General features: G+C 38.4%; 1 protein-coding gene across 1 annotated transcript; it reads right to left on the reverse strand.

Annotated features, from left to right (window-relative positions):
- Positions 1 to 44: 44 nt before the first annotated feature.
- Positions 45 to 15002, reverse strand: LOC121951376 (cullin-3-like). Its single transcript, XM_042497677.1, has 16 exons — positions 14690 to 15002; positions 11391 to 11588; positions 10059 to 10172; positions 8302 to 8462; positions 7362 to 7476; positions 7044 to 7272; positions 6794 to 6939; positions 5115 to 5291; positions 4825 to 4995; positions 4577 to 4684; positions 3884 to 4008; positions 2771 to 2867; positions 2513 to 2647; positions 2185 to 2371; positions 786 to 931; positions 45 to 590 (listed from the first exon to the last, which is right to left on the reverse strand). The coding sequence occupies exons 1-16, from the start codon at positions 14747 to 14749 to the stop codon at positions 459 to 461; spliced, it is 2301 nt and encodes a 766-aa protein (XP_042353611.1). The 5' UTR covers positions 14750 to 15002; the 3' UTR covers positions 45 to 458.
- Between the last annotated feature and the right edge of the window lie 674 nt (positions 15003 to 15676).

Genomic DNA, 15676 nt, shown 5'->3' on the forward strand with positions numbered 1-15676 from the left:
TACAGAGCATCAATACTCATTATTTTTATTATTGTTTTGTAACAATCCACATTTGCTGTTTTTAATAATTTTATTTTTATACAGTATTGAAACAAAAAAATAATGTGGTGCATTCACATTTTTCCCAAGGGATTCTTTGCAAGTTTGATCTCTACAAGGGTAAAACAGTGAAAAGCTTGAAGCTGGATCCATCCATGTTAAAACTCACAGGGAATAGGAAGACTGGGCCTGATTTAAAAATCATCTACAATTTTTTGATGGATTTGTTTTTTTCTGCGCCGACATGTCATTCCCCATTTATGTCTGTTTACTGTGTTTTTGTAAGGGAGGGTGAATCAGGTTCCCAGCATTTGTCTTTAAAAGAAACTTCCAGTCCATGCGTAACAACAGTCCAAAGAAAACAAACAAATCCCAACGCCCCCTCCAGTCTCTTCCTCCTCCCATCCACAGTTCATCTTTTATGCAACGTAGGTGTACACTTTGCGATCTTCTGGTGTTCTTGCCAAGTATTCTCTTTCTATTAGTCCTTCTATGCGCTTTTTAATAACGACAGGGCTCGGAAGAAAACGCGCCCGGAGCTGCTGAGTTACCTGAAGACACAAAGTCACAAAATTTAACTTTTCAAAATCAAATTTTTAAATTGCATTTTCTTTGCAGATCATGTTGTCACAATAAAAATACTTTAAAGTTTTAAGAGTTTTAAGTAAAGAACATGGCGTATTACTTTATTATTCAATTACTGTCCATTTTAGGCCAAATATGTATTCTCATATGAAGTTTCTTACCTCTGCCACCAGGACATTGTGCTGCATCTTCTTCCTTGACTTCATGATTCGGACAATGGCTGCCTCGATCTCATGCTTCCTGTCATCATCCACTTTCTGCCGCGTCTCTTTCCTTTCGGGGTCCGACTCCCCTTGTTTAGCAGCAACTGGGAAATCAGAATGTAATAACAAGATGTTGTTCAAGAAAAAAATAATAGGAAATCTCTTGAGGAACCACTTTGTAATAGCAGATAGACCCACCCCTCCTCCATGTCACGTTTCATTTTCCATGTATTTTTAAACAGAGGATGTCATTTATCCACGTTTCTCAAAGGCTGAAACATGATACCAGGGCACTATTCATATTCTGAGGTAAATGTAAACCTAATACTGTACACAAGGTATTGAATCTAGTTTTAGAGTGCCACTTACAGGGTTCCCACACACTGTCATGGACAAACTTTTGAATGTTTCTGGCTGTGATGAATGGTGTTGTTTCAGTGCTCTTTAAATAAAACATGTCTTTCAAAATTGTATGAAAAAAAAACTAAATCACTGAAACTTTTTTAAGAAAACATGCCCTCAAAAATGATTTTCTTAAAAAAATTTAAGAAAAAAAGCCCCCAAAAGTAATTAAAAAAAATAATAAAAAAGAAACACATTAAAATCTGCATTTAAATAAAAAGTTTTCTATAAAAATCATCTAAAATGTAAAAGAAAGACAAAAAAAAATTGCCAAAATTGTTGAAAGAAAACGTGCATGTTTTATGTATAAACTGTTGGCAAAATAAATACAAAATACAGCCATTTAAAATTGTATGTTCCTCCCCTAAAGCCAAAGGGGCTGAAAAAAATATTTCTCATTCCTAGTTGGCAGACATGAAGGGAGAGATGTGGGGGAGAAAATTAAGAAACTTTCGTGACGAACAAATAAAACGTCAAATAAATGTCAAACGTTGATGCATATTAGAGCTACATTATGTTGTCAGCTACAGAAAATAAATTCATTGTTATGTTATATTAACGTCACTAAATTTATTAAACTCACCGCATTTCCATGTTTTTTCAAAAACTTCCAATGATATTTACTATTTTCATGATTGTCCTGGAAAATGTGATTCATATTATCTCATATTATATATGAAATTTGATGACTTTTCTAGGTTTTCCATGACTGTGGGAACCCTGTAATTAAGATTTTGTTTAAAAGTAACACAATGATCAACTATTGTAAGCACAGTAGTAATGACCCATTTATCTCACAGAACATATAGACGCCCACAGTATCATGTTTGAGTTTTCTGGTAACGAAACCCTCTAATCAAAAGCACAATACACTGCGTCGCACAAAGAACGGCCCAGAAGTAAGGTGAGATTTGTATTTGTAGTGACGTATGTGTTGTTCGCAAACTTTGCTCACCTGTCTGTATTTTGACTCTGTGCAGTTTGGAAGTAAACTGATCATTAACTGTAAACACATGGCCACTCTCTATCTCCTTTGACTTTGGCTCCTTGGTGAGAACTCTCTGTGTCGGCTTTCCGCAGGCCAATGACTGCAGCGCTCGCACTAACTCCCGCTCAGGAATATCTGTCTCCTGCTGGATCTCCTGTAGACAGGGATCGAGAGGGAGATGAGGTTGTGAAAAGGGGGGCACAGGACTGTTAATGTAAGCAAAAATAACCTCTACAAAGACAAAAAGATGTGACAAGAGGTGAGATTAGGATGAATGTGCTTCATTTGTGCCCACCTCAAAAGTGCACTTTTCTCTGTTATTGAAGAGCATGAGGATGGTCATCTGAAAGGTGGAGACCTGCAGTATGTGCTTCCGTGTGTTCGAGCCAGTCACCTGAGCACCTCCCACACCCACCTCTGAACCATCCTCCTGCAGGTGAGGGAGAAGGAGAGTTAAATTGAAGCTCCAAACTTAGAAGTTATACCAAACACAACCACTGTATCTTAAATTATGTGGTTTGTCATAAAAAGGCAAATTGCAATTTTTGCCTACCTTTTTAATAGCTCCGTAGAAAGTTGCATTTAGGTCTGCCCCACCCATATGGTGTTGTAGTGTGAGCTGTCTACCGCTGTGCTTAGCGAGGTAAAACCTGTAAAATAAAAGTTCTTTAGAAATCACACAGAGCAACATTGTGTTTCCCTATCAGGGCAGTCACTATTTCTAAACTGAAAATTAATTAAAATAGGCTTTCAGTTTACATAATCAAAATCAAAAGCAGGACTGGCGATTAGGGCTGCCACTTGAAGGTCAGAAATGTGAATCATCAGTTGAATATTCCTCAGTCGACTGAGATTGCTTTAAGTTGAGCAGTCTTCTTTCATTTTTTTCCTAGTCAGTGAGCTGTGTGCTTCTGGGGATGATTTGGTCCCCAGATTTTGCTTTGGAGTGAGCACTCTTGACTTACAAGATACTCTTTGGAACAGAACGTCGCAGACAGGCAGGCAGCGCCATGGAGGAGGAGAGAGAAGAGACTTTCTGCATAAAGGTGGTGACAATACAACACAGTCTGTAGCTTTTTTTTTATAAGTAGTGTCAGAAAAACTTTTTTTGACCCATCATAAGCGCAGATAGCTTGTTTGATAAATTACTTGGATACCGCTGACATGACGTCCTGCTGAGTCCATTCAGACTTTAAAACTTGATATGTAAATAAAACAAGTTATCAGATATTCATATCGAACTGCCAAATCTGATTCGACTGGCATAAATCTGAGTTGGGTGCAGGCCTATTGGGTTAAAAAAAGATTTTATTAAATTTTTAATAAAATATTTAAATTTGACCATCTGGCCTTAGTGTGGTACATTCTCAAAACTATGGCAATTATATCACACTTAAGACCATGTAACCTTCTTTTATACCATGTAACCTTCTTTTTAAAGAAGATTTTAAAAATGATCTGTTGATGTGTCGGGATCAAGACCCGACAGTATAACAATGGCATAATTTCGCAGCCTACTGTGCTGGGGAAAAAAAAAAAAGTTTAGATCAAAAATTTGACTTCAGACCTTAAAGTCTGAAGTCAAATCAAAAGTTGAATTTGGAGAATAGTCACACCCCTGCTCCTTTTGTATGGTGAAACATAGGAGTGAATTCAAGAGCTTTACCTTCTAAAGACTTCAAAGGCGTGTCTGGGAGCAGGGGGGATGGTGCATTTGGGTGTGGCTGACTGTGTGGGCCAGTAGCCGGTAGTGAGGACCCGAACTGTGAGGTCCACACCACTTAGAGATGCCTGAAAGAGATGCACAGGAGTTTTTTCCAATATACATTTCGACAGTCATTACATTTCCATTACAGAATAACTGGTACACGACATTCTGATCACATCATTGTGATCACAAACTCACTTCTGATTCTATTTTTTAGATGTACTTCTATTAACATATGGACTGTGACTTGTACTCAAGGTGTGCTGAAGGTAAAAAAAAAAAAAAGAGTTTGTTTTTGTTTGGGACTTATTTATGTCCATCTTAGCCAATGAGGCATGTATGGCTGACTGAAAGGGGTATTTTTTTAATTTTATTTAATTTTTATTTCTATTTCATTTTTACTTATTTATCATTATACCAAATTTAATTAATTGATGTATTTCCACTGAATTTTAATCTGTTATTATAATGATAGTCATTGTTCATTTTATTTTCTTTGTCTGTGGGAGTGTGTGACTGTGGGGATATATATATTTATATACTGATGTGCGGTTGAAACTTCAATAAACATATTGTTTGAAAAAAAAAAGGCATTCTTTGTTTAGAATAATTAGTGTTTCGTTTCTCTGAAAAGGCGTCCAACTGTCTTACCGATGTGGTCTGTATGTGTTGCCTGAACTCATCCATGGTAGTGTTGGAGATGCTCATGTCTCTGAACATCCCTTCCAGTTTGGAGGTGAACTGACAGCCACATTCTGTCTGCAAAGGACAAAGACATTACACTGAGCTGAAACTGCTGACATGGTTTTAGACAGGGTGAAGGCAGGGCAGCGAGAGCTGAGAGGAGGGAATTAATGGGGGACAGTACAAGGAATATGTATACATATTATTTCTTTTACCTTGAGCTTAGAGATCATGTTCTTTTCTGAGTCGTCTGACACACTCTTGTTGCTGAGCAGCCTGCGGCCCAGATGCTGCTTGTAGTACCGTTCAAACACATCCTTCTCCTGCATAAACCGGAACAACACCATGGCCTTGTCAAGGATAGACTCCACCTCCTGTTCTGTCAACTGGTCAGACAAGACAGGGAGAAACAAATGAGGCAAAGTAAAAATGATTTTCTTAAAAGAGCATACAAATGTAGAAATATTAGGCAGGTATTGAAAGGAACATTTTAAGAGCAACATACCCCTTTGACACCCTTCTTCAGCTTGTCATCAATAAAGAGTGATAGGTACTCCGGTGAGCGCGAGTTGAGGTTGAGGAAATACTCAAAGTCTCCTGCTATGGTCTGTTTGAAGAGTCTATCATTATTGAAAGACTCAAGGAGGAAACGATCAAATCGTGTCTTCAGGTCGAGCAGGCCCTGTTGAGGAGGCAATTATAAAGAGGTGATATAATCTGATGACATTTCTCTCTCATTCACTATTTCAAATAGGGTTAGCCAAGTGTCTATGGCTACGTTCAAATTATAAGCAAATGTGCCCCAAATCTGATTTATTTGCTCTTGTGACACAGACCGCATTTTTCTTAGAGTATTATGGACACAGAAAAGGGTTTCTTTTCGATCAGATTTGGGCGATTTTCATATGTGGTCCTAAATCAGATATATATCTGATCACCGGAAATGTGACCACTGTGAGAACGATCATATCGGCATTCATATGTATATGTTTTTCTAGTACACCCATGGTTTTTCCACATCATATTTCAATGTGCAGTTGGGCAGGGCAATATAAAGATATTATATCGTATCGAAATATGAGACTATATATCATCTTGGATACTGGATATATTCATATCATGACATGGAATAATGATGTTTTTCCTGATTTTAAAGGTTGCATTTCAGTTAAGTGACGTACTTTTCTCAACTTATCCGACAGTTCTACTTATTTTAATACTTGTCTTTACCCCCTTAGTCTTTATATCTACATTACGAATGACTACTGATCAAAAATGGAATTGTGTTCATATTTTTTCAAAGTACTAAGAGTCATTCCTACAATACTGTCACATCAAAGCGGGAATTTGGTTAAAAAAATTGTAATGTTCGATTCTTGTCTCCCAGTTCAAGCATAAATGAAGTACTTTTGAGAAGATTTAAATATATTGAGATACATATTGTGTATTGAGATATAGCCTAAAAATATCGCAATATAATTTTCAGTCCATATCGCCCAGACTTACTATGCAGGAGCACAAACAGGGTCGAGGCAGTCCATTTAAACTACCTTAGGCTGCCATAGCTGTATTACTGCTGTGGAAAGATCCCCAAGTCACCAGAAATTTAGAGCCTTACTGCTGAAAACTTTATGATAGAGAGCTTGCCTAAATGCCGTGACAGCGCTGTCCTGAGGTACCAACAGAGATATTGGAGCCCTGGACATCCTAAAGTTTAGAAAAACTGTTTGTCGTGTAACCATCCACGTCATAGCTACACAACTCACGACTCCTCTCCCAGCTGCACCCATACCTCTCTCTCTCCACAGAACCACCAGCGGTAGCTGCAAATAGAGCTAATGGACAAAAAAGCCCATTTGTACAACAGCCCGTTATCCCAAAAACCAATAATCAGAGCCAGATCTCCGAAAGCACTCTGCACACTCTCCCAAACAGAAGCATGTGGCTACTTGCAGAAAGATGTCATCAGACTTTTCTTTTACAAAAGCTTGCACCAATTCAGGACAGATGTGTTCACATGTTCACACTAATGTCAGATATGTGTCACTTCAAACATGAACGTGAACAGTCTTGGCAGAAAGATCTGATCTTGGAAAATATTTGAGCATCAAGCCCTGAATGCGATTATACTTTAAGTGTTAATGCAGAGCGTTGTGTTTTTGGACTCTTTTTCAAACATCATACCTGGATATAGTCGACAGGGTTCTTGCCCTCTCCCTCCTCTGACACCAGAGCTTTGCCTTGCTCCCTCAAGTAAGAGCTCATACACTCACACATTGTTTTCAGGCCGTTTGGCACACGACTGAACAGCTTGTACATGCATGCCAGGTCTGAAAGGGACAAACAGTGGGTTAAGATTATACTTTCATCTTTATTTCATCTTTCATCTTTAGTTCATCTTTATTTGGAAACATCAAATGGGCAACTCTTTTACCTTCTGTCTTGCCGTTCTTGAGCATATGGACGAGGCCAGAGTTCTCCATCTCGACAATGGTCTTCATGTGTTTAGAAATGAGCTCCCGCTCCACCACCTTGACGATGGGCTCCTCTGTAGACTTGTCCAGGCAGTGCATAACTCTCTCGATCTCTTCATTGATTCTGGCCTCCACCTTCTTAATGTAGACACTGGCACTGTTTTCTGCTAGGAACTTTTGGCTCTCCATCTGAAAGAGCAGATATTGTGTGTGTGTGTGTTTTATAACTAGATTTTACAAAAAGCACAGATACAGCAAGAAACCTGCCACAGACTTACCTGGAAGAATTCAGCTGACATATCTAAGAAAGGACCCTCAAAGTCCTCCTCATATACAGATCTGCCATCCAGACCAAGAATCATCAGCATCTGGCAGGCATTTCTGATGGCGCCCCTGCAGTAGATGATCCATACCAGCAGTTAATTTTTTTTTTGATTTTTGAATATAATGCATTGCAACAGTAAAATTTACAAAAAATAGGCAGCAAAAAACAAAACAAAAAAAAAAACTTGCCTTACACTGGAGTCCTCCTCATACTCTCACAATATTCCATTGTTAAATGTTTATATTGAAGTTATTAATATGCAACTTTCAGTATATAAGGTAAAGAGAACTATTTTATGTTGCACAAATGTTCTATGTAAAATACAAGAATTTCAGTAAAATATAATATATTTAAAAAAAAATCAGTACAGTCATATGTCCCTTGCTGTCCTGATACTGTAAATGTTTTTGGGTGTATTATACTGTCATTCTTGTGAAATTGTTGGTATAATAATGGTGATGTTAAACTGGCTCATCTTTACTGTTTATGAATTGTATTGTTAATGTTTCTTTTTCTTTTTTTCTGTTTTTTTTTCAGATACATATTCTCTTGTTTAATATCATGGAGATCTAATAGGATGGGTGGGAGTGTTGCCATTAATTTTGCTTCATTTTCAATTTTTTTCTGCAATGCTATGTGTATAGCACATCCTTTGTGTCACTTTATATGCATATTGTGAAACTAAATAAAAAAAGGTTAATCACACACACAACAAAGCATCAAAAACTAAATGACTATGATTGTGCATAGTTGTTGAAACATATCAGATCAAGACAGATATCCAGGAAACTTGCTGCATGTCACCCCATTGTTTCGAATTCAGCTAAAATCTGAGTGGGTCAACAGTTACAGTAATCCTTCAGTTGAAGTAGTGAAGTAGTACTTCTGCATACCTGTCAACAACCTCTCCTTTCCTCTCACGAGCAATCATGTCCAGTAACGTCTGCCGCAGGTGGTCTCGAATGCAGCCGTAGCGCACCACCTGGTCCCTGAATATGATGAGGCCGAGGTTGTACACATTCTCCACATTGTTTTGCTGAACATAGACCCGGTCCTGGAAGACAACAGAGAACAGGGTAAAAAAAACACATTAAATACTGTATGTGCAGAAATAAGTCAGATGTCCCAAACTGACTCAGTAACACTTATGTTAACGTGTGCATGCTGGGATATTTAAGTAAGTTCTGCACAAGTAGAAATAATGTATATTTTTAAGAGTATACAGTTTATATGAAAGTTATACATCCCGTTACCACTTTGGCAAGTAAGTATTTTGCATGCTAGAAAAAAACACTACTTCCACTGGTGCACAATACTTTTTATTGGGGCTGGATATGCCAGCAAACACTTCATTATACACTATACAATCCGCCTGAAGGTCATTAGAGCATCAGAATAAATGACCGGTAGGTATCTAAATTATTCCCATAAAGCCTAAGATTACAACCTAAGCCAATTTCAGAGAGCATAGAAATGAAAGGGGGGTGTGGATGATAAATATTTACTACGCCACTCAGCATAGCAAGATTTGAAATTCCAAAATGAGAAATATTATTATTCACCAGTGCAAAATTATAGGTGTTTTTTATTAGATGACTAACTTCCAGGATATAACAGTGCATCATAATGTGATTTGCATTGCTGTTTTTCTTGTTATTTTGTTTTAAGAGGGCTTGCTTTCATGCCTGCCAATTTCCAAAAGCCTGTTTTATCAGCTTATGGGGTTTTGCTTTATGATGCCTCTCCTTTGTTCGGCATTTGAGTAGTGAATGACTTTGCATTTCTGACATTAGATTACTACATAAAAAATATAAAGAGTGCAGGTAATGGGCTTAAAGAAAAAACATATACATCTGTGCTCAGCATTAAAATGAATGAACGGTGCTGGAACTAACAATACCCTGCCTGTCCTGGCCAAAAAATGTTTGCAGGGCCTAAAGAGAGGCTTCTAAAAAGGTAAATACACCAGGTGAGAGCAGCAAAGTCACACTTGCTGCATCTGTCTGGCTCTCCGCTAGAGGTCAGCAGGCAGGTAACATCAGCGGCTGCTCTCGTTGCACAAATGTGGGGAGCCTGCCGTGGCTAAATGCCGGAAAGCAGACTGTCCGGGGTAAGTCCAGGACAGGAAAAAGGAGAGCGCAGAACAAAAGAACCCCAGGAGAGCTGTGTAGTCTCTGTACTGACTGTGCTATTGTTTAGCCTACACTTGTGCCTATCTCGTGGGCTCACTCACTCACACACACCCCCACAAACATTTTGGCCTTGCTGCTAAAGTAAATCAACTAGTCCTGCCAGTTTTCCAGCAAACAAATAAATACAGCAACAGAGGCTTATTGTTAGGAGTGCAAATAAAACAGCACCTTACAAAGTCCAGAAAAGGATGTAGGTAAGGTTGGCCAGAGTTGGAAACAAAAGGCCATTTCTTCAAATACACAAAATTATTCATGACAGCAAACCAGTGCCATAATCCACTTGCAGGGGCAACAGGACCCAACAGGGCTTAGAAACTCTGGTCTCATTGACCAAAAAAAAAAAAAAAAGAAGCAATCATTGCTCTGGAAAATAAATATTTTTGTGCAGTTATTAATCTACAGCTACAGAACAATTTATACAAAATAAGTATGAGAAGAGAGCAAAACAGCCTTTTTACCATGTACATGAGGATGTCTCTAATCATAACCATGGCAGTCTGATGGTCATTCCAGGCCTGATTCAGTGTTTGCAGAAAGTTATTATTAAGAGAGTTTAAGACATCTTCCCGTACCTGAAAATACAAATAGATTGACAAAATTAAGGTCTCAGCAAGTTATCTCTGATGTGACAAATGAACATTTAATTTCATATTTAATTTAATTTATTTTATTTTATAAGGACAACACACATTAGTCAACATTTCTGTAAATGTGCCAGTGTTAGCCAGCTGGCAAATTTTCAACTGTAGTCCTTTGGCAAGATGTTTTGTAACCTATAAAGTGATAAAATTCACATAACGACAGCAGGACACCATACAGACTGCAACAGCAACAACAAACAGGACTTCTTAAGACAGAACATAGGCCATGCAAAGCAACAAGAGACATTTGGTAACAAGTACAATTCTGAAATGATTTAAAGGTGAAGAGGGAGTTAACAACAGCTTAAGACATTGTGGCTGTGTAGAAATGTAGTATCCAAAGTCCATTCACAATCCATTTGTGTATTATGCTTTGTAAAAGACGAGTATTTAAGCTTATGAATACGTCATCCACAATGTCAGAATTTGTGTATCAATAACTGACCATGTGTTATACTGACTTTGTGAAGGAACTGTTTTTCCTGCATACCTCGACTGTGAACAAAGAATCCAAAAACTGTAAGCTCGATTAACAAATGTAAAACTTCATCAAAACATGCGCCTACAAATTCTCACACAACTTGTGAAGTATAATCCAAGTCTCATTCATCCAGTTGTATGCTCAGAACTTCCCAAACATATTTTTGCTGAAACCGTACCATTTGAAACACTTCCATAACAAGCATGGGCAAGCGTGTGAGTATGAACTTTGTGCATTCTGTTGGGCAAAGTTCAAATGCATGCGGATGCCCAGGCATGCACCTCATCCGTGCTAAAGTATTTTAAATAATAAGTCTGAATGAAAATGCATTTGTTTGTGAAGAACGGAGCATGATTGTATAAATAGGACTTGGATTTTACTGCCTGAGTTGAGCAAGAGTTTGATAAAGTTTTGTTTTTGTTTCATGCCGTCCCCTGTGACTTCAGTTCACCATGAATGTTTGCTGTTTTTGGATTCTTTGTTCATCAGTGAGGCATGCAAGAAAAAAACTTTTGTTCACAAATTCAAGGTAACACAGGGGGAGTAACTGATATACAAATGGTATTCCTTTAAAACAAAGAGACACAATTCTAACAAATTATCACTGATTATCTGCTCATAATTTTTAAAAATAAAAGCTACATTGAAAAAGAAAAATGTTTCGTTACTTTGTTGATGAGGTGCTCTGTGACGACCTCCCTCAGGCCTGTGTAGAGCTTCTCTCCGTGCTTGTGGAGCACCATGGTGTAGGCGTTCCTGTACAGCTCCTCAAAGCTTAACCCACTGTTGTTCTTCCTCTGGATCTCCTGAATGGCATTCTTTAGAAGGTCCCAGATGTTGTTCACATACTTCTCATCCATTGTCATCTAGGAGGGACAGAAAGATGACAGTGGATGGACAGTATGTTTACTTAAAAAATGTGATTCTTCATCAATTCCACTTAGCATATGTAAATGATAACAGTAAAGTCAAGGTTTTCTTTGCAAAATAAATGACCACTTGTACAAAAAGATCCATACGCATGATACAGGTTGAGTAAACTATGTACTACATTGTAAATGATTAATAGTATTGGACCTTTATAAAGCTATGTCATACAGATTTCAGAACATTTACATAAACATTTGCATACATAAGCAAGCAATTTCCACCTTGCAGTGTGGAAAGGGAAGTTATTTTAAAGCACAGATGTCTGATTGATGACTCTCACTGTAAAGCTTGGGTATGAAAGTGTAGGAATGGAAACAAGCCACATTCCTGTTAGTTGCAATCGCTCAGTGAGACAATGCAAGTGATGCCAAGTAATGTCCAGATGATTCTGCCAGCTGTCAGATAACTTTGCAAGCTCATAACAGCAATTTGATCAAGCATCTCAGTGCAGCAGCACAGGAGCTTTAGCTTTGGTTAACAGAAGGCCACAATCAAATCACCATTTGATACTTGTGTCGACTTGACAACAGCAACAGAGAGATCTATTATTGATGCAATTTGTCAGTCATGTCGCAGAGGTTGAGCCATGACAAACAAATCAAAGAAATATCAAGGAGAAAGTTCTTGTTACTGACAGTTTCTGTCATACTGTTTAGGTTGTAGAACAAATCCTGCACTATACACTTTAGTTTGGTTTTATCAGACAAAAACAGTGAAAATGCAAGTTCAAAAGTAGTGGACTGTCAGCATCAAGCATAAACCTAAAAATGGACATCACAGCAAAGTTGGCAGTGTGGCTTTATTTTGGCTATCGATACTCAACGGAAAACAAAACAATATGTATTACATATTGTGTTTAAGACCTGAGCCCATGAAAACAGATTGTGCCATCATCTTGACCACACTGCATTAAAAAACTTTATAGTCCTAAATACAAAGCAAGTCTTGTTGTACCCCAACAAACAAACACCCTGGCGACACATTACTGTCTTCTTCTGAGTGTCCATGTCATTATGAAGGATTGAAATAGGTAACTTAGGTCAGTAAACCAAAGCCAGTTGAGTGTCAGCCAGATGTGACTAGTCCACATTAAATCCAGTTATCTTTTTGATGTTGTTAAAAAAGATCAGAGTTTGGTCTTACAGGTTTTAATTCTTTAACTGATCGATATCAGTTATTTTAAGCACACGCCCCACCTTTATGTATCTCCGCCAGGTGTCGTATACAGAGAGCACTATTTGCAGCAGATATTCAGGTTTTATTGTAACGCTTCTCCTCCTATAAGTATTTGTTGTGATTGAGAGTCACAGGTTCGAACCCAGGTTGGGGCGAGGTTTGGACCTTAGGGGAATTTGCATGTTCTCCTCGTGTCAGCATGAGTTTTCTCTGGCTTCCTCCCACAGTCCAAAGACATGGAAGTCAGGTTAACTGGTGACTCTAAATCGCCCATACGTGGGTGAGCATGAATGGTTGTCTGTCTCTATATGTCAGCCCTGCAATAGTCTGGCAACCTGTCCAGGTTGCATGCCAATGACAACTGGCACAGGCTCCAGCCCCCTCATGACCTTTTAGAGGACAAGTGTTTACTAAGAATGAATGAATGAATGTGATAATATTACTCATTTATAGTGTTTTGTACTTTTATTACAATGCTACACTAAGTGGATTCGACAGCAGTTTCTCAAGACACACTTTAGTTTTTGACACACTTTCTGTTTACTATGTTATGTTGTTGAAAAAACAAATGCTGCACTAAGTGGCTAAGAGTCATATAAAATGTTTTAGTTATATAAATATTTTGAGGATGTTAACTTTGTTATGTTGTAAAAACAATATAAAAAAAACATATGAACTGTTTAGATACAAACATTTTTTCTTGTATTGCATTGCAGAGCTATTAAACTGTCAAGCTTATATACTGCTTTGATTTCAATAACTTGAAAGAACTTGATGTGTGTATTGTGCAGCTGTATTATCCAGGTAAATGCAAGTATCGGATCAGGACTCGGTTTTGGCATCTGTTCAATATGACATGACTCAGATTGGCATGGGGGCAAAAAAAACTTGATCAGGACATCCCTTAATTAATCCCTTAATTCATGTTTCTTATTATATTGACTAAGACCACCTGATAGTAGCTACACTCTGGTCTAATGGGCTCGTCTTGCACTTGCACATAAGATCAACATTTAAAGAAGGATTGACTGTGTTCACTCACTCATCTGCTCACTGACTCATTCTGCCAGACACCCACTCATAACTCTGGATATCCAACAGAGAATAAAAAGCATTTTGCCAGTGTTTCACACTACCGATCTCAACAAGGACTGCAATCGTGTTGAAAAAGCTAGGCAACTTTGGACATAACAAGATTGCATTTCCCCACAACATGACAACTGCGCTCATAGCAGAGATTAATTTTGTGTGTGAATATGTAATTCAGCCCTGTGATCAACGGCTGTTGGTGCCAGAAACGTTTGTACTAGTAGCAGGTAGCTGGGTTGACGTCAACAACATTTAACTACTCAAGTTACCTTGTTTACTCTCACGTCAGGCTGAGGTTGCTTTACCTCTAAAGCTACATAATAATGTATTAATTGCCATCTACGCCAAAAAATGCACGGTGCAACCAAACACCAACAGCCAAAACAGCTTGCCGTTACAGATGATACTTGCTGACTGACTAACTTAGCTAGCGTCAAGTTAGCTCAAATTATCGGGCCTGCTACTGAGCTAGCTACCGTTTGCTAACATATCACTGTGGAAGTTTCCTTCATATGCTAACATTAGCTCATGTCAAATGACGGTAGCATTTCTTACCAAGAAGCTAGCTACCGTTAAGTAAACTGAACTGTTATCATAGCTAATGGTCTTTAGATTACTCGTCCAGCTAATAGCAGTTTAAAAATGACAATGACATGTTTTTCTTGTTTGACCAGCTAGCTAGGCGGCAGTTGCTAGCACAGAGACCTGTCATCCCCGGTACTCGAGTGTCATAGTTAGCGTCTCGGTGCTCACAGAGCCGGTAAAGACTTACAGGAAAGGCTCGTATCCTCATCTTGGTGTCCTTCTTGGTGCTGCTTTTGAGGTTGGACATGATTAGTTAGAACGACTTTCGTGTCTAAGTTGACTTAAAGACTACATGAAAGGCAGTTGCTGGTTTGTTTTCTACGCCAGGAAAGCGGCAGGGAAACTCAGTGACCTCCCCTGTAGGAATTAGGTCGGTCTGTGTGTCTGTTATGTTGTTGTCACTCGCTCCCTTCTCAGTGTTTTTTTGGCTAATGTTAGCTTGTATGCAGTGATGGCGGACGACTGGACTCCACTGCGCAACGCCGAAATCTCGCGAGAGTGAAAACACTGACAGGTGCGTTCCACAGGTTGGTAACGGCTCACACGTTTCATATCGGTTACGTTGGCATTATATTTGATATCAATATTTCGACATAAAAAAGATGTCAGTAGCCTATTCAGGAACTTCAGGAACAGGGTCCGACTGCACTATAATACATCCACGACTGTGTCAGTTTAAAAAACTTAAAACTTTATTAGATGACAGTTTTAAGCTAAAACAACGCTGAAGTTAGCTTCCGATTCGTTGCTTCCGATTCAGCAGTTCAGCAGAGTTAGAGGGCAAAATAACTTAAATTGCTCGGGGACCGATCCTCGTCTTTTTGCACCGTAAAGTGTTGTTAAAGCATGTTAGACATTAAAGGTAAAGCCCCGAATCTGTCTGAAAGCCACACTTTTAAAACCTATATTTGTTAAAATGCAAAAATAGGGAAATTTCACTTGGTTTTTCAAAAGTAGACCACATTAGACCAGGTCCAGATCAAAACCCACTATACTTAGACTGGTCAAACCTGCGCTGGATTATCCCAGAGAGGGTAAATATTATTTAAAACACAGTTCAGATTTGTGAAACCTTTATTCTATTTGTGAAAACGCAAGAAAAAAAGATTTCACTGTTTTTTTCCACGTTGTCCACATTAGACCAGGTCCAGATCAAAAACCACTATACTTAGAC

This window comes from Plectropomus leopardus, chromosome 12 (genome assembly GCF_008729295.1).
Source record: "Plectropomus leopardus isolate mb chromosome 12, YSFRI_Pleo_2.0, whole genome shotgun sequence".
Lineage (NCBI taxonomy): Eukaryota > Metazoa > Chordata > Actinopteri > Perciformes > Serranidae > Plectropomus > Plectropomus leopardus.